General features: G+C 44.2%; 2 protein-coding genes across 2 annotated transcripts in view; both read left to right on the forward strand.

Annotated features, from left to right (window-relative positions):
• The first annotated feature begins 4,957 nt into the window (after nt 1-4,957).
• stard15 (StAR-related lipid transfer (START) domain containing 15) lies at nt 4,958-21,337 on the forward strand. Its single transcript, XM_031759226.2, has 6 exons — nt 4,958-5,295; nt 17,072-17,219; nt 19,323-19,426; nt 19,759-19,876; nt 20,223-20,275; nt 20,357-21,337. The coding sequence occupies exons 1-6, from the start codon at nt 5,149-5,151 to the stop codon at nt 20,570-20,572; spliced, it is 786 nt and encodes a 261-aa protein (XP_031615086.1). The 5' UTR covers nt 4,958-5,148; the 3' UTR covers nt 20,573-21,337.
• A 4,700-nt stretch (nt 21,338-26,037) lies between these two features.
• arap3 (ArfGAP with RhoGAP domain, ankyrin repeat and PH domain 3) overlaps nt 26,038-26,919 on the forward strand; it is a 55,043-nt gene continuing 54,161 nt past the window's right edge. The window contains 1 exon segment of the mRNA XM_039615006.1: nt 26,038-26,195. The gene's annotated coding sequence lies outside the window, so the exon portion shown is untranslated.

Genomic DNA, 26,919 nt, shown 5'->3' on the forward strand with positions numbered 1-26,919 from the left:
GTCAGTTTCTCTCAGTGGGTGTTTTTAATGCTAAGTTTAACATTCAGTGTTCCCTTAGAGAATATGACAAGGTTTGTAAGGCAATCCCCTTACCTCTGTTGAGTTTGATTCAAGGCTATTTATATTACTCTAAGGCACAAATTAGTTTACCTTCTTTACATCTAAATCAGATTCCTTTGACTGATAAAAATTGTAATAATAAAACCATGAACAAAATATTTAAAAACAAATTATTTCACGACTTTAACAGTAACACAAAATTAAAAGGGAGTAATGTTAAAATAACGAACAAATATACGTACTTTTTAAAATGGCCTATCCCCCCCCCAAAGTCAAAGAAATGCAATTTAAAATAATTAATGGATATTACCCAGCAGCTGAAATGCTTAAAAAAAGGTTTGGGTTTGAGGTGGAGCCATGTGGATTTTGTTCACAAAATGTGGAAAGTATTGATCATTTGTTTTTTTCCTGCTCAGTAACGACTGACTTTTGGCAGGATTTGGTAGACTGGTTGAGTATAAGAATAGATGGGATGACCCCACTGACTCTAACACAAGTTTTATATAATAATGGTGATCCATCTAAGGAACTATCCATGCTCCACAAGGTGGTGATAATTATGGGCAAATACCACATACACAAATGTAAATGGCAAAGTAAAAGACCTTCCCTAACTGCATTGAAGATTGAATTAAAATCCTTTTTGTCATCTTTAGAATTATTGAGGGATTCATGTAAAGAGGCTGCTTTGATATGTGACAATGGGACTCAATTTCTATCCTTTTAATGAATGTGTTTTTTTGTTTTGGTGTACTAAGTAAGCCACATGTATGTTAAAGTGTTCACAGAAAGGAAACTGTTAAATGTCATAAGAATGGCCTTCATATATTTATATATATTTTTTTTGTTTTGTTTTTGTTCTTGTTTGTTTTTTTTTTCTTTTAGTTTTCTCCTATTTCGTTTGGTTTCTTATTCAACTTTTTCAAGATGTTGTTGCACCAATGTTGTCTCCCAACGAGAGATTGTAAATGTGTGCATAAATTTAATAAAATTATGGGGGGGGAAAAAAAAAAAAAAATATAGAGCATGCATCGGTGTGGACTTGGTACAGCTAAATATCCCAGAATGCATTTCGTCCAAAACTCAACAGCGGACTCCCGGCACATCGGGCGTTTATCAATATGCGTACTTGTGCGTACTTGCGTTCTCGTGTACTCGTGATACGTCATCAGTCGGAGACCAAGTACTGTTCCAATTCGAAGTACGCATCAAGCCGAGAACGCGAAAAAGTCCCGGATGTGTTCTCGATCCGCCCGTTTTATCGAGCATGCATCGGTGTGGACTTGGTACAGCTATATATCCCAGAATGCATTTCGTCCAAAACTCAACATCGGACTCCCGGCACATCGTTTTCAACCCCCCCACCCCCCCGCTCGCGGACTTCTCACTACTCAGGTTAAAGAAACCCCAGCAGCTGTCTATAGTATTGAGTGTCCACTAAAATAGAAATAAAAGCGTTCTAACATCTCACCTGCTTGTTTTTATTAAGGTATGTACACGTATGTACATGTACACTATTTTTATTATTAGAGGTTTCACTAGTGCGGTTAAAAATGATATATAAGTCACTTAGATCACTTCTAAATGTTATTGTTTGGTTTATTTCAGTGTTTTATTTGTTCCTGAGTAAACCGGTTTGGCTGTGATTAAAGTTAAGCTTCATAACATGTTACTCACAGTTAAATTAGGAGGGGACGGCAGTAAAAACTCCGGACCTGTGACATCATCACGCACGCTGGTGTTCCGACTGTACAAATCACGAGTCCGTGCTCGCGTGCGCATTTGAGAATTGAGAAAGCGGCCCACGAGTCCGTGCTCGCGTTCTCGTGGTGCGTACTCACCGAGAACGCGCGAGTACGTACTCGCGTGCCGAGAATTGAGAAACGGCCCTGAATTGGGACACAGCCTAAGTGTGAAGTCTGCAGCTCTGAAGCATGTGACACACCCACATACTAACCTTTAACCTTTACCCAGACCCAGCACACTTTAAAAAAAAAACAACTGTATTTGACAAAACTACAAGAGCAGTAGCACAACGATTACATAACACATATACAGTACCAAACTTAAACACAGAAGAAGGAAAATAGTTCCAAAACGACAAAGAAGGAGAAAAAAGCAAAGCTTTGTATCAAGTACCCGTTTGAATGTTGAACTGAAAGCAGATTAATAACGTCTGAACTGCTTTATGATCAGAGGAAAGTTTGATAGTGTCAGTATAGTTGTGCATTTCCATCATGACAGTGAGGACATGGGTCTCTGTTCAGATGATAGAGACGAGTTTATGCTGTTGTCCTGATGTGGTCCAGATAAGACGCCGTTCCAAAACCACTGAGAATCACGTTTTATAGCATCTCTTTTATAAAAATGTGTGAAGTGTGAGCACGGCTAAAATAAATGAACAGACTCGTGTGTGACATCACGAGTGTTTTTAGGACACCTTTGGTAGGACACACCTGTGGACACGTTTAAAGGACATGTCCTTCTTCCAGTTAATAGCAGAGATGAGGTGATTCCAACAGAAGACTGTATATGGTTAGAAACAGGATGCCCCAGGAACAGAGCTCTGACCTCTTCACCTACAGCAGAGCAGGCGTGAGAGCAGGAGGGTGGTGCTGATCCAGTCTGGGCCCGTGATGAAACACTGATTTTAGATGAGACGCACCAAAGACATGTTCCCAGGAGTTACAGTAAGGTGACGAGGTGTTCTTTAATTCTTGATAATTAAACACATAACTGTCTATAACAGTCGGTCTATCACAAGGAGTGTTTCAGAACACAGAATTGTGATTTTTGCTTGTTGTTCCAGAAGAAATTGTGACGATGGGAGGAGTTATGTTTTACATGAGCGACCAGAATAAGAAGACCTGACGATGAAAACCTGAGAGCTTAAAATACATTTTGTCAACATCATAATTACAAACAAGACATTAGTTTAAGCCTGCGATTTTAGAAAGGATATGAAGAGGATGACATCACACATACTTGTAGAAACCTGCATAATTGTTGAATCCAGCCAACCTTAAATGTGTCGTTTAGAAAGGAGAAAGAAAGAAAGTTAAGAGCAGTGTTCTCATAAGAGTTCATTATTGAAGATTTCTTTACATAATGAGTTTGATTCTTCCAAAGCTGAAGAGTCGGTGATTCATTTCCACCTATAAAGCCACGACAGGATAAGCTCACCTGGCGATGCTCTCCGCCTTAGAAGTTAAGACCCTGCCTCTCAGAGACTGATCCTTCATGATCACTGATTAAAATGGTTTTTTTCGATTATAGGGTTGAAGTTTAATAAGCCTCGTCTTTGTTAATATTTAGAATTGTACCTAAGTATGAAATCTCATTGTTAACAGGAACATTAATATCTGAACAATATTTAATTGGCATTAATTCGCATTTATTCCTGTTAAGAAGGAGACCTGATGTTGTGGAAAGTACATGAATCATTTTAACTGCTAATGAAATTTGGGTGGCCCCCAGCGAGGCCCCGGGGCAGACCCAGGACACGCTGGAGAGATTATATCTCTCGGCTGGCCTGGGAATGCCTTAGCGTTCCCCCAGACAAGCTGGAGGAGGTGGCTGGGAAGAGGGAGGTCTGGGCTTCTCTGCTTAGGCTGCTGCCCCCGCGACCCGGATAAGCGGAAGAAGATGGATGGATAAAATTTGGGCCTCATCGTTTAAAAATAAACTTGCATCTTCTGCCAAGCCTGTGCACGTATGCAGCACGCTGCTCTGAACAGACAGCACCACACAGATCACATGCAGCTTTAGTTTGTACAGCACAAAGCACAGCAGCTTGAGACAGCACAGGGAACCTAAAAGAAGCATTTTTAGAGACTGCCCTGCACTGAGTTTGTTACCGTGGAAACGACCCCTGAACTGGAAAACGAAAGTGCAGAAGTTAAAGGTTGGAGCCGAGTCCTGCAGGTTTCGGTGCACTGGCAGCAGGGGGCGCACTCACTTATCCAGATAATCTGTTTCACTGACAGATCAGACAGCACCTGAACATGACACTCTGACGTTCATCATGCTTTACTTCTCCTCCTCCTCCTCTCTGACCTTCATCACAGACTCAGTTACATGATGGAAAATAACACCTGATCTGACTCACACACACTTTGCTCCGCCCACTGCTTCACCTGGAGAACAGGTATCAGTTACCGATGCCTTCAAGAGCCTCTGGAAATCAAACAGTCAGCATTAAAGGAAGCGCTCAGACATATTTCAGCCCTCCGTCTCTCCACCTTTCAGAGATGCCTGCCTTTACTTCAGCGTGATGGAGCTGACTCCCAAAAATAAATACTGAAACCTCAGCAGCTCCATCAGGAGGTCAGGGCAAACAGTTTTATGTAGGAACTATTTTCTTTCTACCAAACTACACCGTCTCACTGTCTATCTGCTGTACCAGGTGACAGGTCGAAACGCTGACTTGTGTTTTTAATCGAAACGAACGAGCGGAGATCAGATGAGAGAGATTCAGGTAGCTCTCTGCAGCCGGGGAAGCTCACATTTCCAAAGGAACGTGAAGGCAGCACGCTGCAGGGCCTCAAAGGTGGTGCGCGAAGACAGATGACTCCCTCCGCTCTGATTCCTGCAGCTCCTCGCAGGCAGGAGGAGGAAGACAGACAGCCAATCACATCTTAGTTACCATGGAGATTTCACACCGCCACACCCATCGGATGCCAGCTGTATGTGTGTGTGTGTTCGTGTGTTTACCTCTTTTTGTTGGTTTATAGCTTCTCGGTGTCTTTGTGTCCGTGTAAAATTCGTATTTGTGCATCTCCCGTTGGTGTTTCTGTCCTCCATCTCATTGGTGAACCTTCCACCTGGACTCCTTCGACTGTGGCTTCACCTGTCCAGCAGGTGCTCAATAGGTCCCACCTTCGCCGAGCTTTGTGGGTATTGTAGTGTTTGAGCAGCAGAGTGGGACCTCTTGCTCTCCGTCCTATCTGTGCGCTGGGGCAGATAAAAGCCGCATCATCGGCCGCTGCCGCTCACATCCCCCCACCGGGACAGCAGTTACCTGTTGGTGGTGTGAGGGCGGCGTGCAGGCACAGTGAGGTGCAAAGGTCGGTGGGCAGCTGATCGGAGATGCCGGTGCAAATCCCGGACGACTCGGACTTCTGTTCGTTCAGAGAGCAGTGCCTGAGCACGGAGGGCTGGACCAGCCGCTACAGCAAGGGAGGGGTGACGGTGTGGGGGCGCGAGGAGGACAGCAGCACCGTGCAGAAGCTCAAGGTGAGCCGCGTCACCGCTGGCGCTTTAACTGCGAAAGGACCGCGCTCCTTCACAATAAAAACAATAGTCAAAGTAAATGAGTACATTTACTCCACTACTTCATCCCAGAGTTACTCTGGAGGCTTATATTATGGTGAAAGTTTCCTCTGAGAACTGCACAGGCTAGCGCAGATGGTCGATTAATCGGTGGGTTGGTTAGTTGGTTAGTCACTAACTACTGGGTTTGATCATGTGTCATCATCTCTTCAGAAAGTTTGATTGGTTGCTTTATTTTGGAGGTTTTTTGCATCACCATGGTGACTCACAAAGATTTGATGCTGAAGCTGATCTGAAGTAATAATCAGATGATGTCACATTTAGAGTACTCACAGAGTACTGTTACTGCAATAAATGAGGTACTCGGACTGTAATTACAGAAACACATCCATCAATCCATCGAATCATCAGTGAAATCTGATCACTGATCAATTGATTGACGACTTTTACTTATTTATCTTTAAGGCGGAAACAGGAAGTTGCTCAGGGTAAACACCTGAAAGTTCCTGGAAGTGGTGTAACCTGTAAATCTGTGTTACTTTGGTACAAACAGGTGAAATCTACAACTGTCACAGGGCGGCAGCCTCATTAAAGTGCCAGCTGTCAAAGGTCCAGGTGCATTGTGGGTAACAGAAGGGTTAACAGGCCTGCTTCATCAGAACTCCTGTTACGGTTCATGTGTGACTCTGCCCACCTGACAGATGTCACCTGTACCTGGAGGCAGCAGCTCTGCAAACATTTAACCGGCTCTCTTCCCGAACCTGCTCAGTCAGTTTCAGCTTATTGACGACCAATCAGATCTTTGGAGCCACTGTTTGATCTAAGGGGGCGGATCCTGGACGCCGCGGTGGGCCCCTGACTGCCTACATTCACTTTATGGAGTGTGTGCAGTTTTGTTTGGTGCTTTAAGACTCCAAACTCGAGCATTTTTTTTCATGTTTAAGTATTTTTACAGTCAGAGTTTCTAACAGGCTCTTTCGATCCTCTGAGTAACCTTCATCTTTCAGCCTGTTAACCCGCTCGTAGCCTCAAACTGGTGCTGAGGACAGTCAGAGGTCCTTTGTAGGGTCTTTCTTTTACAACATGAAGCTTCCAGGTCTTTATGCTGTGATTTGGCGCTATATGAATAAAGGTGAAGCACGGTGGCTTCCTCAGAAGGCTGCTGACCTCACAGCTGCTTCAACGTGCAGCTGAATGCTGATGATGCTGAGCTCTCTGCTGAATCAACATCGATACGAGTGATACAACTGAATCAGTTTTGAGCCCAGATCCATGGTGTACAGCTGGATCACTCTGATGGATGCAGTTACACCTGAAGGTTTGTTTTCAAATACACAAAGAACATTTTCCATAAAGTTGAAGGCACAAAGTGTGAAGGAGGGAGGTTAAAGCTTTGCTCAGTCACTTCTGTGAGGGTGGGTGGGACAGAACTCTGATGTTACAGCGACCCACTGAAGGTTTGAATCCCTACCTCAGGCTGGAGCAGCTGATGCAGCATGGGGACAGTGACGAGTGAAACCAAAGGTCTCGGCTTCAGTCAGAGCGACTCTAAATTTGAGGATTTCTGCAGCGGGAAAGTCTGATAGCTTGCTGGAGAAGGAGATTCTTCCTGAGACCCCACGCCATAAGTTACATGCACCTCCTTGACATCTAACCACACGTGGCTCACAGCAACTGTGATTGGTTTGTTTGGTGCAGTTGATTTAGCCTGTGTGTTTCTGGCTTTTTCTTCTCCTGCCGCCATTTTTAAAATTGACTCTGAGAGAAACTCCAACAGCAGTTAGTGGTTTGGCAGTGGAGCCGCGGAGAGACAGAGGCACACCAGCCAAATGCCGTCAGCGTCAGCTGTTTGCATAGGTTACATCATAAACCCGTGTTGAATGAGGCTGTTCACTCAATCCCAGCAAACATCTCCAGTTTAAACTGGATCCAGTATGAGGGGTTAGGTCACGTTTATAGATCAGACTGCTCAGTGATGATGTTAACGTGACGTGATGAGTTACTAAACAGCTGTAATTAAACGTCCACTGCACATGCTCAAGGCTACCAAACACAGGTTTTTAAATATCCATGCATGCACGTTTTCACTGTTTGGGCGTGTTTGACCTGCTCTCAAAGTTTCCATCCAGGTGTACAGGTCAGGTGTGTGTGAGAGAGACTGTTAGGCAGCCAGCTGTAGGCAGGCGGTGTGTAAACACAGCACAGGTCTGTTTGGTGTTCCTCCCTCTCTCTCAGATCTGTGTAAACTTGTTATTTCAGAGCTTCGTTTTCACACAGGACACGCCGCTGACATCCTGTTCTGAGAACACCTTTCCCACCATGCGCTGTCCTCTGCCACTTCATCCCACAGCGTTTTCAGGCCTCCTTTCATGTGTCTGATGATAGGTTTGTTCCTGCTGAGTTGTGGAGGTTTAAAGGTGATACGTTTGGCCTCCAGGTGGAAACTAATTGTCCGAGGAAACTGCACACTCAAGAAGGAGGAGTCGATTGGTTTGACCTGCTTTCACTCACACACTTCTGTGCAGATGGGCTCTATCAGACAGGACAGACTTTACAGATGGTGCAGCAGGTTCAGTCCTGACAGACCGAGAGTTTTATTTCAGAATCAGGGGGAAAGGGTAAAATATACATTTGGGTTGCTGTATTTATTAGTTTGATTTGTTTTAGTTTTTAATAACTATATTTAGTTTTTTTAGTTTTTCATTTCAGTTCTGAAAAGCAAAAAAAAACAACCAAAAACAGTACATTGATTGCTTTTGTGATTTAGATTTAAGTATGTGAGAACTCAGGGCTGTGTGTCGGACAGGGTCGTCTGCAGTACGGGGGCCCCACAGGGAACGGTTTTGGCTCCGTTCCTCTTCACCATCTACACTGCAGACTTCTCCCACAACTCCACCCAGTGCTTCCTGCAGAAGTTCTCTGATGACTCTGCAATAGTCGGCCTCATCACTGATGGGGACGACAAGGAGTACAGAGGACTGACTCAAGACTTTGTGGACTGGTGCCAGCTGAACTACCTCCAGATCAACGCCAGTAAAACCAAGGAGCTGGTGGTAGACTTCCGCAGGCACAAACATCCTCCACTGCAACCACTGAACATCCAAGGTATGGACATCGAGGCTGTGGACCGCTACAGGTACCTTGGTGTTCATCTGAACAACAAACTGGACTGGACTCATAATTCAGACGCCCTCTACAGGAAAGGACAGAGCAGACTGTACCTGCTGCGGAGACTCAGGCCGTTTGGAGTGGAGGGCCCACTCCTGAAGATCTATGACTCTGTGGTGGCCTCAGCCATCTTTTATGGTGTGGTCTGCTGGGGCGGCAACATCTCTGCCGGGGACAGGAAGAGACTGAACAGGCTGATCCGAAGGGCCAGCTCTGTTCTAGGATGCCCTCTGGACCCAGTGGAGGTGGTGAGTGACAGGAGAATGGTGGCTAAGCTGTCATCCCTGTTGGACAACATCTCCCACCCCATGCATGAGACTGTGACAGCACTGAGCAGCTCCTTCAGTGGCTACGGCACCCACGGTGTGGGACGGAGAGATTTCGCAGGTCTTTCCTCCCCACTGCTGTCAGACTCCACAACAAAGACTTCAACTGATCAAACACATCCACACATGTGCAATAACACTAATGTGCAATAATCTTTTCTGGCATCGTTGTATTTTTACTCAGTTGTATAAAGCATTTGTATTCTATTTTTATCCTATTTTATTTTATTCTATACTGTACAGCTGTGTACAGTATCTTATTCTTCTTGTCTTTCACTGTTCTCTAATTTTTGCTATATAACTTTGCACTGTCCACTTTCTGCTGTAACAAAACAAATTTCCCACATGTGGGACTAATAAAGGTTATCTTATCTTAATCAGAATTTTAGTTGTGTTTATTTTCTAATTGATGAAAAACTGAAAGTGGAGAGAAACAGTTCAGTTCAATTCAGTTTTACTTGTATAGCGCCAAATCACAACAACAGTTGTCCCTTATATTGTAAGGTCAAAACCCTACAATTACACAAAGAAACCAATCATATGACCCATGATTGCTTTGGTGACAGTGGGAAGGAAAAGGAGGAAAAAACTTCTGGCAGCACCAGGCTCAGGGAGAACCAGCCGTTAAACTTCAGCAAAAAGGAAAGTTTGAAGCCTAATCTTGAAAGTAGAGATAGTGTCTGTCTCCTGAATCCAAACTGGAAGCTGGTTCCACAGAAGAGGGGCCTGAAAACTGAAGGCTCTGAGTCCCATTCTACTTTTAAATACTCTAGGAACAACAAGTAGGCCTGCAGTGTGAGAGCGAAGTGCTCTAATAGGGTGATATGGTACTACAAGGTCATTAAGATAAGATGGGGCCTGATTATTTAAGACCTTGTATGTGAGGAGCAGGATTTTGAATTCAATTCTGGATTTAACAGTAAGCCAATGAAGGGAAGCCAAAACAGGAGAAATCTGCTCTCTCTTTCTAGTCCCTGTCAGGACTCTTGCTGCAGCATTTTGGATCAGCTGAAGACTTTTCAGGGAGTTTTTAGGACATCCTGATAATAATTTGTAATACTGAATATCAGTACACAGACGCAGGAAAGTTGGCGGCCATCCAGGTCTTTGTCTTTAAGACATTCCTGCAGTTTAACTAATTGGTGTGTGTTACCTGGCTTCATGGACAGATAGAGCTGCGTGTCATCTGCATAGCAGTGAAAATGTATGCTATGTCTTCTAATGATGCTGCCTAAGGGAAGCATGTATAATGTAAACAGAAATTGTCCTAGCACTGAACCCTGTGGAACACCATAATTTATTTATTTTTTTGAAATCACTTAATTTTAAATTTTTTCATTGACATTTCCAACATTTTAAATTCTCACCCTGAGTGAGCAAACACGTTCAGACAAGGGGAAAAAAAGATGCAGTCCAATCATTTAAATTGAATTATGCATTGTTGTATTTTAGGAAATCCAATAAAGGTCTTCATACAATTTCAAACTCGTCTGCCTTTCCTTTGACAATATTGGTCAGTTTGTCCAATATAACATACAACCACTTGTTGATGGTGAGCTTATTTATACCAAATATCAACTGTGTTTTTAATAAATGGATTCTGTGTTGTTTGTATTGGTTGCTTGAATTCTGCTGAGTGAATGTATGAGTTTAACCTGTTGAGAATGTAAAATGATGCAGACCATTAGTACTATTTCAAATGTGGGAACTTCTCTGTCATTGGGTAGATATAACTGTCTGAGTCTTATTCTGTGCTTCGTATTGTTCCAAATCAATTTACTGAAGATGGAATGAATCGTGTTGAAAAATGATTTTGGTAACCGCAAAGAGATCGACTTAAGACATTTTGGGTATAGAGCCATTTTCATCACATTGACATGTCTAATTAAAGAGATGGGCATCGTCATCCATTTGTCCAAAGTTTCTGTCACGTCTTTTGTAGGAAGGTCAAAGTTAATATTTACTGTTATTTTTATATCTGGTGTCATTTTGACTCCTAAATGTATAAATCCTTCTTTTGCATTTATAAATGGTGGTTTTATTATTGGAGATTCGCTTTCCTCTCCATTTAAATACAGCAGTCATGATTTTGCATAATTTATTTTGTAACCTGAAAACTGTCCAAGTGTATCAGTTTGTTTAATGAGGTTTGGGATACTAACTGCCAAATGTGATTAAAAACAGGAGAATATCATGAGCATAAATAGAGAAAGTGTTCTTGCCCTCCAGTGTGGATGCCGGTCAAAGATAGGCGTGCCCTCACTGCCAAAGCCAGCGGCTTCAGGGCAAACAGGTGAAAGACGGCACCCCTGACGGGTGGGTCACTGTATACAATTTTGGTCCACTTGAGAAAAGTATTACTGAAACTGAATTTGGGTAACTCCTTGAACAGTGATGACAGCAGCAAAGGGCCGTGCATCACACTGGAACCCGGGCCGGCCGCTCTCAGCCATGTGGCATTTGGTCACCTGCTACTCTTTACCATGCTGTCCATCTTGTGATCTAATCTGAAATCGCCCCCAGTTATACATACGCCAGCCACCCAATGACGATACTGTGATTTAAAAGTTCTCAAAAACTTTTGGGTTATTTTGGGCTGTGCACACAGCCTGGCCATGACCTGGATAAGTGGAAGAAGATGGAAAGTTCTTGTTAATGAAGTTCACTGAGCTGAAGACATTTTAAAGTTTGCTTGTGGTTAAAATGTGACACAGTCATTGGTCGTTGGCTGTAACTCCAGTTCTGAGTCTTGCCAGTTACCTGGCCAGGTAATTGGTGTGTTTTGTCAGAGTCGCTGGTGTCTTGTTTACACCGAAGGTGTCCTCTGGCGTCTGAGCCATGACATCAGCGAGATGACATGCCTCCCAGGTATTTGGTGAATTCCAGGGACTTCTTTGGTCGATTCTCTCTCACATCTTTTCTCTGGTGAACCAAGACCAATCACAGAAAGTCTCTGAGCAGACCGGAGGAAGTGTGAGTGCGAGGAGGAGTGTCTTTGTTTTAAGTACACATAGGTGATGGTGAGGTGATGATGATGATTCCTGTGTGTAAATAATTCATGAACTCTTTGAAAAGCAGCGAGGCATTTCTTCTGCTTCTTCTTCTGCCTCATGACTAATTCAGAGCTGCTGATGGAGCCAGCGACCAAACAGGTCACATGATCACCTGCTGATTTACCTCACAGTCACGGCTTCCCGTGACGTGAAAACCACAAAACCAAGATTAAAAACATCGTCCTGCAGTCTGATTCGACTTCCTAGCACATGTGGATTCAAACATGGACATGGTTACTGGTTACTGGTTCCATGTAAGCTGTGTGCGTGGCCCAGTCAAAAACATGAGAGCTGCTTCCTCATGTCCATCTCTTTGGGAGTTGGGGGGGGTGTGATACTCCTCTTATCACCAGCTGAAGGGCACTGTGGCAATTCTGGGCACTGACACAGCTGTTTTACCTGTTCAGGTGATTTCTGTCATCTCATGTGACTGGCTGTGGAGTCTCTGCCATTTGCGAGTCACATCTCTTGCTGCTGAAGGCTGAAAAGAGTAAATGAAACTCTCCAGCACCATAAATGACCTCGCCCTGCTGATGAAAGCTGGAGCTGATGGGGGGAGGGGGATGTGCGGGTGAGTGGACGACTTTGGGGAGGGGGACATGCGGGTCTTTTAAATTGTGGTGTCTTTAGTTCATCTGAAGGAAACGAACCTCTCCTCGTCGTCTCCAATGTGCTGTGAAGCAAGGCAGTGAGTAGAACTACAGACCCTGGCTCAGCTCCTGAGTGAGCTGAAAGGTTTTCTGCAGGAGAGATGGACTGAGTGACGGACACAAAGCCTCGGCGCTCCGGACTTTATAAATGATTAACAGGGAGCGGAGTCTCGCTGATTGAGTTACACGGAGAGTTTACAGCGCTCGCCATCACCATATCAATGACTGCCGCTCCAGCACGATTACAGCAGTGGAAAAAAGTGACGTCCTACAGTAACAAACCATCTCACATGACCACTGTGAAACTCTGACAGGTGGAAATCTGGAGCTCAGATCTCTCCATGCCTACAGGGGGGAATTACAGTCTGGTTTTTCCTGGCTGAGAATATTTTACATGAACATTTTGGTTTGTCATCGTTCAGGCTGCGCTGCAACAACGATGCAAACAGTGACCAAAGCAGCAGAGCTGGAAACGGTACAGAGAAACTTCCTGTGGTCCACATGAACGGTCAGCTCCACATTAATAATAACCTGCTCCACATAATCATTCACAGGGGGAGGCGGCGGGTGTCTGTCTGATTAATGTTCAAATCGTTCAGTTTGTTTCAGGCAGAGAGAGGAGCTGGTTTGGATTAGATGGTGATCTCCTGTAGCTCTGTTTGTCTCACACGTGATGCAGAAACTCATCAGGTCCAACAAAACACCAGGACTGCAAATACGACCCTGATGGACTGAAAAACTCAATACAGCAGGTAACCTCATGGAGGAGAATGGAGACGACTACAGTCTGGTTATTACAGAGAATCAGAGCCAATCACAGCCTTCAGATTATCAGGGATTATCCTCACTGACAGATGAAGTTTCTGTCACTGTGGAAGGAATAAAATCTTGGGCTGATAATATTGGTCGACTGTGTTAGATAAGAACACATGATTAGTTTGTTTGGAGATTTTGTGGGAACGATGAAATCTTCAAACCTGAGCTGAGCTTTGTTAGAAACCTCGGTCTGAGCTGGTGAAGCTGCTGAAATAAGGAAGCTGAAGATGATCTTTTGTGTCATCAGAGTAGAAATGGAGCAGATGTTAAATGTCTAACTATAAAAGAGCAGAGGACCTGAGACGGATCCTTGTGAAGCTCCTTTTAGGATGACTGATGTCCGAGTTTGAAGATGGTCTGAGCCTGGATGAGTTCAAAGAGATAAAACCGGATGCAAAAGCACTGAAACCTGAGAACACCTGATAAGGTCAGAGCAGAGAAAGTGAAGCTGCTCAGGTTAGCTGCTGAGGTGCCTCTGAACAACACCTGATCAGGTGTTTCCTCTGCTAACAATTCACTTTGGTTTATCCAGAAAAGACCCAACAGGAAACCACACGAGAGCTCTGAATGAGGCGGATTATTGTAGGGTGTTGACCTTACAGCACGCAGCGCTGTTGTGATTTGCCAATATCATAATGCCAAAAGAACCAGCGGCTTCCATTTAAATAATACTGAATCGAAACCACTGGTTCTTTCATTCAGAAAACATGGGAATCAAACTATTATCAGCCAGAACCACAAAACTGTGACGTCAACTGTGACGAAAACTGCAAAAGAAACTGACGCTAACAGAAGGGCTTCTCTTGCACTGCCCCAACACTGCAGTTGTGCAGCAAGGTGCAGGTGACTGGAAACAGGTGAATAAACCCTTCTGGAGCTGCTATGGAAATGTATAAAGTGTCTGTGACTATGGCAGGAGGGCGTACGGTGGCCCTTATAAGGATGATATAAGTTGGGCTCTCGCCTTGTAAGGCAGTCAAAGTAAGAGTGAGAGTTTAAACTGGTATCCAAACCAAACTGGAAACCAGTGCAAAGACTTTAACAATGAAGTGAGAATTTATGAGTGAGTTAAAAGTGTTGCTGCAGCATTTTCAACAGCTTGAAGGTAATTTATAGAAGTCTTTGACAGACGGGACAAAGGAGCATCAAAATATTTTAATTGGGAGGAGATGAAGGCATGAACAACCATCTCCAATTCACCTTTGGAGACAGCAGTTCTGAGTTTAGCGACATTTCTTAAGTGGAAAAGCAAGAGCGGGTCACAGACTTCATGTGCATCAAAAATCAGAGATCAAGATTGTGAGCAGCATCTTTCACCGTCAATGAGAAAGAACCAGGATGTTGTCTAATTTGGGGCTTAATGAAACACTCAGTCTCGTCTGCATTAACCTGCAGAAAATTGTTTGCCAATTGTCCTAATTAGTCCTCATTAGTCCTCATTAGTCCTCATTAGGCTGAATTCCGATTCACAAGGTCCCGATTTGATTCGATTCAATTTAGTCTCAGACAGTCAGAAATATTATAATTCTGATCATTTATCAGTATTGACACTGTGAGACTTCATCAGAATTGTGAACATCACAGCAGATGCCTTTGTGTCAAAGTAAGTGAGAATAAAACACAGAAAAACATGAAGATTTTCCTGGCCTGACTTTTTATAGCAGATAACCTTAAAAATATTCTGCAATATTGCACAATTTTAAAAAGTTTACATTTCTTCAGTATTGAACAGCAGAAATTACGCTTTCTTGTCCGAGGTCATTTAAGTAAAACAAAAAAGAAAAGAAAAAGACAGCGGCCGACAGCGCTGTAAACAACGGTAGACTGGTGGGTAATAAGCGAATGAATAATGCAGAAAACAGAGATTTGAGAGAGAGAGAGAGAGAGAGGGAGGGAGGGAGCTGTGCATGAAGTGTGATTTTTATTGTGGTGGAAGCAAAACAGCAAAAGTCAGAGGGAATTCATGACGACATTGATCAAATGTGAAGCGTAGTTTGCCGCTTCCTTTGCTGCTGGTTCAGTGAATTTTGGTTGGAGAGACAAAACCTGCAGCTCAGACTCTAGCGCAAAAAAGACGGAAACACAGAGCAGAGCTCCGACGGCGTGTCCGTCTACGGGCTGTCGGGTGAGAAAGCCGAGAAAGACAAAGTTGATTCTGATGCGTCGGTCCGCTCTGTGTTTACGTCTTTGTGTGGAATCCGTGTACCTGCTCTCATTTGCTGTTTGGTGGTTCTTGAAATATTTTTGTGATCTTTAATCTGAGATTCTGGCGTTTCTGGCAAAACACGTTTATATTTAAAAGTCGATTCAGGATTTAATGAATCGATATCGCTTTATTCAAGCTACTCACCTCCCTCTATCCACCTGCACTTTCAACTGGACCACGGCCAATCAGAGAAGTCCCGCCCCTGACTATCTCTGATTGGTTTATACCACGATAGGGGCATAATGTGTGTCTGTTGTTGACCACACGGACACTTTCAGCGCACCGGTGCGACCTAGGATTTTTTTTTTAGTCACACTATTGAAAAAATTGGTCGCACTCTAGAGCCCTGCCAGGTTACCAAGTCTGGTCTGGTTGGTCAAGGACAGATTACTGTAACCAGGCAATGATACTAAACAAAACTTTTTTAAATAAATGGTCATTTCAAATGAAATGTTAAAAACTCTCAATCTCAGTAAAAAGTACAATTATTGTTGGAACTTTTTTGTTGTGACAGCAAGATGTGACTCAAAGGACAAAGGCTTATCAAGACCAACCCCCAAATACAACTATCCACCACCATCAATGGCTGCACCCTTTACTACTGTCAGTGCAGGATGGGGGGGGGGCCCATGGGAATAGTCTTCACTATGGAGGAGGCTTACAATGCCTGTTAGCCTGTGTGCTACGACAATCATTAGTGTACAAAATATATGGTAGGGGAGAGAGACAACATCCCTGTAGTGAACCAATAGAAGAATTCCGCTGATTAGAAAAACAGATGGTGACTCTCACACATGGAGATCTGTTAGTTAAAGAGTCTAAAATTCAACCAACAGGATTAAAATCAAGTTTAAAGTGTTTAAGAAGTTTATCAGCTAAAAGATCTGTGAGTCTCTGTGAATGCAATTAGACATGCATCCCTGAAGTCACATAAATGTGTGACATTCAAATGCAGTTCATTTACTCCTCAGACTGCATTAGCCTTGAATATTAATGGCAAGGGAATACGATTGTATTGTATTTGCTTCCTCAATCGTGAGCTAGACCTCCCTTCTTCATCATCAGTGTGCTCCTGTGACTACGGGATTATCCTGTGCTGGGAAGCACTGAAGGGTGTAAAGAATCTCCAAGACAGGCTGTTCCACTGAAGAAACTCAGTGTGGATGTAGCTCATGCAGCATTCCAATCAGCTCCTGTAGAACACAGCACACCTGCTGTTTCATGGGTCATCACACCCTCCCCTTAAAGATAGCACTACCAGTGAAAACCTGGACACCAGGTGACTCAAAGTCATGAACTTTTTTCTTAGGAGTCATCACTCTGGGTTCCCTCTGGGTTCTCCGGCTTCCTCCTACAATCCAAACACATGTATGTTTCTAACATTTCATGCAGTTGCAGTAATAAAATCCCATGGCACACCTAAATGTCACAGTACACCAGCATGGAAACTGGTGGTTAGAGTTGAGCGTGATCGGTCCTAACCTCTGCTTGACTCTCTCCCTCTCTCTTTCTGTGTCTCAGATGAGGATAGTCTGTAAGGATGTGACAGCAGAGACATTGTACGACGTCCTCCATGACACCAGCTACCGGAAGAAGTGGGACACCAACATGATCGATACGTATGACATCGGCAGGCTGACGGTCAACGCAGACGTGGGATATTACTCCTGTTAGTTCCCTTACTGAGCGGTGATGTAATACACGCCATAAAACACTTTAGCACAGCACCAGAATGGTGAGACAGGCAGAGGGAACAATAAGGTGAATGGTGGACAAAGACCGAAGGGAATAAGAGGGAGTAGCAACTGATGTTGTGTAAGTGGAAGTAGGGAGACCCAGTGATGTGATTTAACATTACACTGAAATGACAGGTATAAAAAGACACTCGGTTGGGCCCTTTCCAGGGGATGGGGGGACCTCGGGCCTCTGGGCCTGTGGCTCGGTGCGCTGTTGGCACGTCACCCCAGCCCCCTGTGGCTTCTGCACCGTGGCTGCTGGGTAAACCCCCCCCCACACACACACACACACACACTCTCACTCTCTGGGGCTCTCCTCAGCTCTTTCAACGTGGGTGGTGCAGATGCCCCTCCGGTGGTCCTCCTTGGACTCTCACACTCTGGGGGGCCTCTGAATGTCTGGGGCCTGGATCGCCTCCATGCCTGCTTCATGTCCTGGGGGACGGGGCTATGGCTCCCCACACCTACCTACTACCAGATAGTTACGTGGATAAACCTTTTGAATACAAGCGCGCTCATCCACACAGGTGTGCACACTGGTGCTCACAGACACACACTATCTTCCTTGGCTGCTGCGTCAAAACATACCACGCTTTGGTCTCAATATTTATTATTTACTGTTAGTTATACTCATCTAGGTTGTTGCTGTGGTCTCCCTACTGTGTTGTTCTCTTTTTACTTTTCTTTTTTTAGTTCTAACAGGTGATCCAGCAGATTTTTTTTAGCGTCTTTTCTCTCTGTCCCTCTTCCCCTCTGTTTTTGTTCCCTTCTCCTTTTCTTGAACTTCTCTTGTCTACATCTTTCCCTTTCCTATCCCCCAGTCGTGTCTGTTCTATTTGTAATAACTTAACAGTAAGTAAATAAATAAATACATGATAATAAAGATTCAATTCAATTTCAATTCAATTTTATTTATATAGCGCCAAATCACAACAACAGTCGCCTTAAGGTGCTTCATATTGTAAGGTAGACCCTACAATAATACATACAGAGAAAAACCCAACAATCATATGACCCCCTGTGAGAAAGCACTTTGGCGACAGTGGGAAGGAAAAACTCCCTTTTAGGGGAAGGGAGGCAGAGATGAATAACAAGTATGATTCAGCACAGAGGTCTATTAACACATAGTGAGTGAAGACGAAACACCCAGTGCATCATGGGAATCTCCCAGCAGCCCACAGCACCATAACTAAGGGAGGATTCAGAGTCACCTGGTCCAGCCCTAACTATATGCTTTAGCAAAAAGGAAAGTTTGAAGCCTAATCTTGAAAGCAGAGAGAGTGTCTGTCAGGCTTTTCAGCGAGTTTTTAGGACATCCTGATAATAAAGAATTACAGTAGTCCAGCCTGGAGGTAATAAATGCATGAACTAGTTTTTCAGCATCACTCTGAGACAGGATATTTCTAATTTTAGAGATGTTGCACAAATGGAAGAAAGCAGTCTTACATATTTGTTTAATATGTGCATTGAAGGACATGTCCTGGTCAAAAATGACTCCAAGGTTCCTCACAGTGTTACTGGAGGCCAAGGTAATGCCATCCAGAGTAAGAATCTGCTTAGATACCATATTTCTAAGATTTTCAGGGCCGAGTACAATAACCTCAGTTTGATCTGAATTAAGAAGCAGAAAGTTAGCGGCCATCCAGGTCTTTATGTCTTTAAGACATTCCTGCAGTTTAACTAATTGGTGTGTGTTATCTGGCTTCATGGACAGATAGAGCTGCGTGTCATCAGCATAGCAGTGCTAGACCTCAGTGCAGCGTTCGATACTGTTGACCATAATATCCTAATAGAGCGATTAGAGCACGCTGTAGGTATTACGGGTACTGCGCTGCAGTGGTTTGTATCATATCTATCCAATAGACTCAGGTCTAAAAGACCTGAATGGCCTCTAACTTTCTGCTTCATAATTCAGATCAAACTGAGGTTAGGTTGAGCCTGAGTCTGTGCTGGTTCAAAAGGCTTAGCTGGTTTTTAGTTGCCAAATATCTGATTGTGTCTGAACCTTTGTGGATGCGTTTGTGTTCTGTTTGAAGGGAAATGCCCGAGCCCGCTGAAAAACAGAGACTTTGTGACGATGAGATCTTGGCTTCCACTCGGCAACGACTACATGATCATCAACTACTCGGTCAAACACTCGGTCAGTATTTTACTGCTCTAACTGTGTGTTGGTGGGTTTTATACTAATTTAGTGACAAATGGAACATAAAGACACAAAAAACATTTTATTTAAAGAGCAGACTCCAGAGGGGAGCTTTATCACTAGGACCTAGTCAGACCCCAGCAGATTCATGGTTGCAAAATCAATCAGACTTCAGATCAGTAGGTGAAAGTTTTAATTGTAAATACCACTCCAGAGAATAGAGCACAGTATCATCAGTATACAGATGCACACTGAGGTGTGATGTGTGAAGTTATACCTGCAAAGTGGACAGTGCAGTCGATCACTCACTGCTCCTTTGTCCACCTCAGAAATATCCTCCAAAGAAGGACTACGTCCGAGCCGTCTCTCTGCTCACGGGGTACCTGATCCAGTCCAACGGAGCCACCAGCTCCACCCTCTACTATCTGACTCAGGTGGACCCCAGAGGTGAGACCTGTGGCTAGCGGAAGAAGTACTAAGTACAGTACCTCTTCTACTGGCCAAATACACCAAATATCCGCTCTGAAAGAAACGTCAGAAGATCTTGATCTGACCCTGTGGCAGAAATGGCATTTACTGGATTCTGTGGTTTGAGGTTATTGCAAGACAGATGTAGGTCAAAGGTCCACAAACTTCTTCATCCAACAGAAGAACTGATGACAGTCAACGGTGCATAGCCTGTGTGTGTTTGTGTGTGTGTTATGTACAAATGTTCTATCTGTAAACTCGATCTGTGCTTCATGTTTAAAGTGAACTTCAGCCTGACTCTCAGCGCCCTTGTCTCTGTCTGCAGGTTCTTTACCAAAGTGGGTGGTGAACAGGGTTTCCCAGTTTGTAGCTCCAAAGGTAAACGACCTCTGTCCCATCAGACTGTGTCTCTGTCCCATCTGAATGTGTCTCTGACCCATCTCATTTCGGTCCTCTCAGGCTATGAGGAAGATCTACAAGGCTTCTGTAAAGTACCCGGAGTGGAAGAGGAAACACAACCCGGGCCTGAAGCCATGGATTTTCCCAGAGCAGAACACGCTGCCGTGCATCAGCGTGTCAGAGCTGACGGTGCAGCGAGCCGACTCTCTGGAGAACATCGACGAGAGCGGCTTGAGCGAGGAGAAGACGCAGCAGAGTGACGATGAGGAGCCTTAAAGATGGCGGACTCTGTCTGGTTTACTGTTTGTTGGTTTGTTTGATCAGGTAAACTCATGCTGGACACCTTTCTGACTGCAGCTGCGCTCGCTTTGCTGGGTCTCACAAACCTTTTCACAACCTTCTGAAAACCTTCTCTCAGCTCACAGTAATTGGACGGAATCGGTTTCATGGCAGCTACAAACATGAGACCGCCCTCACAGCTGTTTCCAGGTGTTCTGAGAAGGCCTCCGCTCACATTGAAGGTGGCTGGAGTTTCATCTAATCTTTTCTTCAATTGTATTTGTGTTGCAGTGAGACAAAGAGCGTGCAGCAGAAACTCGTCTGTGAATCTACTTCCTGCAGTCTGTTTAGAAGCTAAAGACAATCAGTGTTAGCCTCCTAACAACATCCACTTCCTGTTTGGGTGGGGGTTCGGTTCAGGTGGGTGTGGATTTCTTCTTTACCCCACTCATAGAGAGTGTCTAACAGAACAACTGTGCAATGTCTGTAAGAGTTGATCAGAAAGGTGAAAGCTCTGTTTTCATCATGTGGGTAAAAAAGTAACCAAACTCTAATCACGGTTCTGAGAGGGTCGCTGTGTGCAGGTGGATGTTCAGAGTTTAAATAATAATAGTAATGATCTGTTGATTTTTTGGGGGGGCTCTGTGCTGAGTATTTAAAGTCTGCAATTTGTGTGGGACAGAAGCCACATGAATCTTCTGCAGGTTCTCAGATTTGTTTTCCTGGATGTTTAACCTGAGCAATAAAACCACATTAAATCAGCTCTGCAGTGTGTGAGTCAGTGTGATCACATGATCTGCGTCAACAGATGATGAGCGAACATGTTTCAGCTCACTGCGAGTCCATCTTTACAAATTTCTGTTCTCACTTTTAACAATGGCAGCTGATGGGAAAATTGCAACCGCTTTTTTTTTTTTTTTTTTTTTTTTTTTTTTTTTTTCTCTAGTGTCGGGGCAGTTCCAGAAACCTCTACCTATTCCTGCTGTCGATCCCGAGGCATTCCCACATAACATAAATTACCTCATTAGTTAGTTAGGGTTCTCCTCGCAGAGGCCAGAAAACCTCTACAGGGCGTTGACCAGTAAGCGTCATCAATCCGCGATGGAGCTCCTCACCCATGTGAAAGGGGAAAACCCAGATATGACCGGGGGAAAGCGCAATCACATTCTTTCAGTCACTTATAAAAACCGGCTGGAATGCCGATCAACTAGTCAAGCAAAGCTTCGCCCTTCATCCTGGATCTCCTCAACACGACACCCTGAGCCACCAGCACACCTCTCGCCTTTCTGCCTGATTCAAGCTTTCTTTGTCTCGGTGCTCTTTCAAATCATGTTATTGTTTGTTTTTGTTGTCACAGCACGGTCACAAACAAAAAATACATTCAGCTGAGTCACTTCAGTGAATGAGATTTCGTCAGAGGAAGCCTCTGTTGCATTCCTGCTGGTGTCCCAACAGTAGGAATCTTCCAGCATGGCTGCTCCACCAACAGGAATCTTCTAGAGTGTAAAAAAATAGTCAGCATGTAGCATCAGGTGGTGTTAATACTGTCATATGCAAATCAAAGCAGAGCTCCAAAAATACAAACTAACCGGGATAAATTCGGCATTAGCCCAAAAAAGGTGAGGGTCCCGCTGGCTCTCACCCCTCTGTATAAAGGTCCATGGGGTTCCAGCAACCAGGTGTGCAATGTACACAGGTAAATTGACCATCAAGCAGCTTTAAGTTCTTCCAACATTAAAAAACCCAAAAAACTCTGCAGCTGGAACGTTTCAGACAATCGATGAGGTTTGAAACATTTAATGAGATGATTATAGTAGAAATCCTCAGGTGTAGGACATCCATCAGGTCATCTGTGAAACCTGAATAACGGGTCAGTGAACATCTGATGGAAAGGTTAGGCCAAAGTCATTTTTTTTCTTGGTCTCTGTGTTTCTTTCTTAAATTCAGTAGAAATGTTGGTCAGCTTGTGTTGTCAGTGTTTGTCTCTTGAAGAACAGACAGAAGAATGAAAGTTGTGTTAAGGCTCAGAGTCAGAGGGAGAAACAGGGAACCTAGCCCACGTAAGCTTGCAATAAAAGTTTTCTTATAAAATGGATCAGCTGGGTGGTTCAAGTTTTATGATGCTATGTTCACCCCTACAAATGATAAATGGTTTAGTCCAGAGCTACTGCGTTTCATGAAACTGATGAAACTGCTTTTTAAAATAACACAAAAATAGGTTTTGACACAGTAATAATAAAATAATAATAATTTTATTATTATTATTATCCTTATTCAGGTAAAGGTCAACCAATGGGAAAGTCTGAGTCTACAGAGAACAGTGATGTGCGTGATCTCCACAGTCAGTAATAAAACATGTAAAGCACAATTACAGATGTATCCAACCTCTTCAGCTGCTGGCCAGATGGGTTCATAAAGAGTAGATCACTGTAATAATTAAAGTTTATTTATTAAATTTATTTATTTATTATTAGTTTAATCCAATAAAGTTGTTTGTTTTTTTTGTTTTTTGTTTTTTAATCAGGTGTTTCCTCACCTGGAGACAGAAACAAGATTTGTTCCTAAAAATGAAACTTTAAGTTTCAACCTGGAAACTTTCACTGTAAGATTTAAATGAAAAACTCTGAGCAGAATGATTCTTAAATAAGTTAAATTGTCTGCAATTTAACACCAACTTAAGCTGATTAAAAGGGACTGAACATCAGACGCAGACTGTCAAGGGTTTGTACTGAAGGAGATCAACAACAGATAACTGTGTCATCAGCATAAATGATCACAAACATTAATTATGTTTGTAGAGAAGAGCAGTGGTCCTAATATGGAGCCCTGGGGAACTTCTATGAATACTGGGAGACCCAGCAGAATGTGTTCTAGCTGCCAATTCATGTCGTTCAGTCTGCTTACCAAAGTGTCATGGTCTGAAACCTTCAACCAATCAAGAAGAAGAGCGGCTTGGTGTTTCTTGCATCAATAATGGCGTTCACCACCTTGACAGCAGGAGTTATTGGACTGTGTTTTCTGACTGATGTTGGGAAAGAATTGAGTTTTCATCCAAAACGTCTTTTAGATGTTCACTAATAAGCTTTGAGCCTGCAGTCGTTAACATGTGAAAGACAACCTCCGTTCAGCAAAGGGAGAACACGTGCAGAAATCCATATTACAGAGATCTCAGAGGTTACAAATATAACTTATGGTGGTTCTACTGGTTCTACCCTAAAATCTGCAGCCAGTGTCAGACAGTAAGAATCAAGTTGATCTGGTGCAACAGCTTCGAGGCCCTGTGGACCTCTATAAAATAACTTGACAGTTATTGAATATTATTTATAGTTATTCTGGTGTACGTAATGACCTGGTTTGACAGGCCTCAACGCTCGTCTGAGGTGGTGAGCAGGTTAACAGGAAGAAGGTCTCCCTGAGGGCGATAAGGATGAGGCGAGGACAGAGCGTGTTGGATATATTTTTCATACCAGGAGAATTTTACCCACTGAAACAAACATGACAAAATAAAAATGATGCAGATTTTAACATGAACTATAGACAGCAGTGTGAGCAGGTTTACAGAGCAGAATTGTTGTTGTGTTAAAGGTTTTTCTTAAATATGGCACATAATCAGCTCATCATCAGCTTCCTAGTGACTGCTGCAGATCACTGTGTGGATCACTAAAGGAGGGGGGCCCACAGTGGCTGCACCTGACCAGGACGTGAGGCTACAGCGCCCCCGAGTGGACTCAGCCTGAGCTGCAGAGTGTGTACCCAAACCTCTGGCCCAGCTGCTTCCCATAAAGGTGTGTGAGTGAGGCACAGACACGAATCCACAGACAGTCACAGCCTGAGGCATCTCTGCAGCTCGTCATTGGTGGAAACAGGTGGAGTGAAGCTGGACAGCTCTTCTGATGAGGAGGACTGAAGCTCTTCATCCTCCTTCTGTCTAGGCTCAACTCTCACACTTCGTCCAGGTGACCTCACAGGGACACACCTCTTTCCTGCAGTCACATTTACAGGTACGTTATGAAGACTCAGGTCACCTGGAGCCCTGCTCAGGTGAAGCAGTGCCTCCACCTGAACAACTTCCTGTTCAGAATCAGTGTGTTTAAATCCTAGTGAGGCTGATCACGGTGGATTTAAAAAAAAAAAAGAAAAATATCACAGTTAAAGGTACTGCAGGACGTGGCACATGTTCAGCTTACAGCGGGGTCACTCAAACTCTGGACTGATTCAGCGGTGACCTTTTACCTCTGTGATCTGAATAAGTCTGTCATCCCCTCTCTTGCTGGTCGGAGATCAGTCCAGCCTAGTGGGCGTGGCAAAGATAAAGCTTCTTCTGATTCATGAAGCCCATGTGTGTGTGTGTGTCTGTGCATGTGTGTGCATGTGTGGTCTCCTGCTGTCAGAGGGCGTGTGACCTCCTGTGGGGTTTTGGGTGAGTGCTGCTGAGCGCTCTCTTCCTGCCTTAATGAGGAAAGCTTCATGAGGACTGCATCCTCCTTTAGAGGCAGAAAAATGCAGCTGGGCTCTAGATCCTCTCAGCGCTGTATTGTCTCAGGCACTTCCTGTTTCCTGTCTGCTCTGCTCAGATTGTTGTTTGGGCAGCGAGGAGGAAACTCCACCGCTGTCCGGCTCCTTAGTGCTGAGAGGATAGGACACAGTGTCCACGAGGACCTCTGAGCACCCACGGGACAACTCCCTCATGTTGTGAAGTGACTGACTTACCTGCAGACGAGTGTACATGAAGCCATGAAACCCACAGAGCGACCGTGAACCCTAATTAATGCGAGAGGTTTATTTATCTGCTCCTCTCACGTCTTACAGTTAAATAGCAGAAAGGCTGTTGAGCGACTGAAGCCCGAGGCCAGCATGAAGGGGTCACCTGTGATAAAACTCCAGATTGACTTCATTTTACAGCTTTAACCTCTTCTTTATATTTTAGGAGCTTTTTGTTAAATCACAAATGCATAAAGATGATATCACAGTTTTCTTTTACATTTCTTTTACAGAGACATAAACATGTTCATTCTGTATGATCAGAAGTGGAATGAACTGAGCATGTGCAGTTTAATCATTTTCCTGATGATCATAAATCAAAGCTGCGCTGGAGAGAAGTGAGAGTTGACCTTCTTGCAATACATAACTATATGAATATGTGCATTGTTCCTGACTACGTTTGTTGTCTTTTTTACATGTGTTAGTGAACATTTAAACGATTTTTAATAAATAAAGAAATTAATAAGTAAGAATAAGAATGATAAAAATAATAATAATAATAGGTTTAAACAGAGCAGGTGACAACAGCTGTACTTGGCTCAGGTTTTTAATGCAAACGTGTTAAAGCACGTTTAAAAAGAACGAAGACATGAACATGAATCTTTACTGATGATATGGAGAACTCACCGATCAATGCCAGCAGAAACAGTCTGACCGGAAGCTGTACTTCCTTTTATTGTGAAAGTGAGCGGAAGTTGTGCCCGCAGTGTATCCGTGTAGCTTACCGTAGCTGCTCAGAGTTTCTCCTCCCGGCGCACCGGGAGCTGCGCGCACCGCTTACCGGACTGAACCGAGCACAGAGACCGGAACACGGAGCAGGAGGCAGGCAGAACCGGAGCGCGGAGAGACCGAGTCGGAGGTAAGGCGCTCCCACTCCTTCAGACTTTAATTCAACGGTCTCTCAGAGTCCCGCAGGAAGCGGCTCCTCCTGCCGCGGAGCCGCGCACAGTCCGCTGGTCCAACCCCGCCACAGGTTCGAGTCTCTGAGGGTCCGGACTCACACACGGAGTCCGGGACGGTCTGAGGGGATCCAGACTGGAGTTAGAGTAAATTATTGTGAGGGACAGCAGGACTCAGGCTGATGTTTGTGGATCTCTGAGGTTTTGAAGATCTAGGTTTGCTATCCTGGTCCTGGCTCTGATTTCAGGGTCCTGGTTCTGGTTTTAAGGTGTATGCTGGTGTGTTTGGTGCATGTTCTGATTTCAGGGTCCTGGTTCTGGCTTCAGGGTCCCGGCTCTGGTTTCAGGGTCCTGGTTCTGATTTTAGAGAGTGTGGTGGTGTGTTTGGTCCTGGCTCTGGTTTCAGGGTCCTGGTTCTGGTTTCAGGGTCCTGGTTCTGGCTTTAGGATCCCGGCTCTGGTTTCAGGGTCCTGGTTCTGATTCTAGAGAGTGTGCTGGTGTGTTTGGTGCTGGTTCTGGTTTCAGGGTCCTGGCTCTGGTTTCAGGGTCCTGGTTCTGGTTTTAAGGTGATGGTGGTGTGTTTGGTGCATATTCTGGTTTCAGGATCCTGGTTCTGATTTTAGGGTGTGTGCTGGGTTGGAATCCAACTCTGCATTCACTGGCTGCAGGACAACATCGTGAATG

Source organism: Oreochromis aureus, linkage group 2 (assembly GCF_013358895.1).
Source record: "Oreochromis aureus strain Israel breed Guangdong linkage group 2, ZZ_aureus, whole genome shotgun sequence".
Lineage (NCBI taxonomy): Eukaryota > Metazoa > Chordata > Actinopteri > Cichliformes > Cichlidae > Oreochromis > Oreochromis aureus.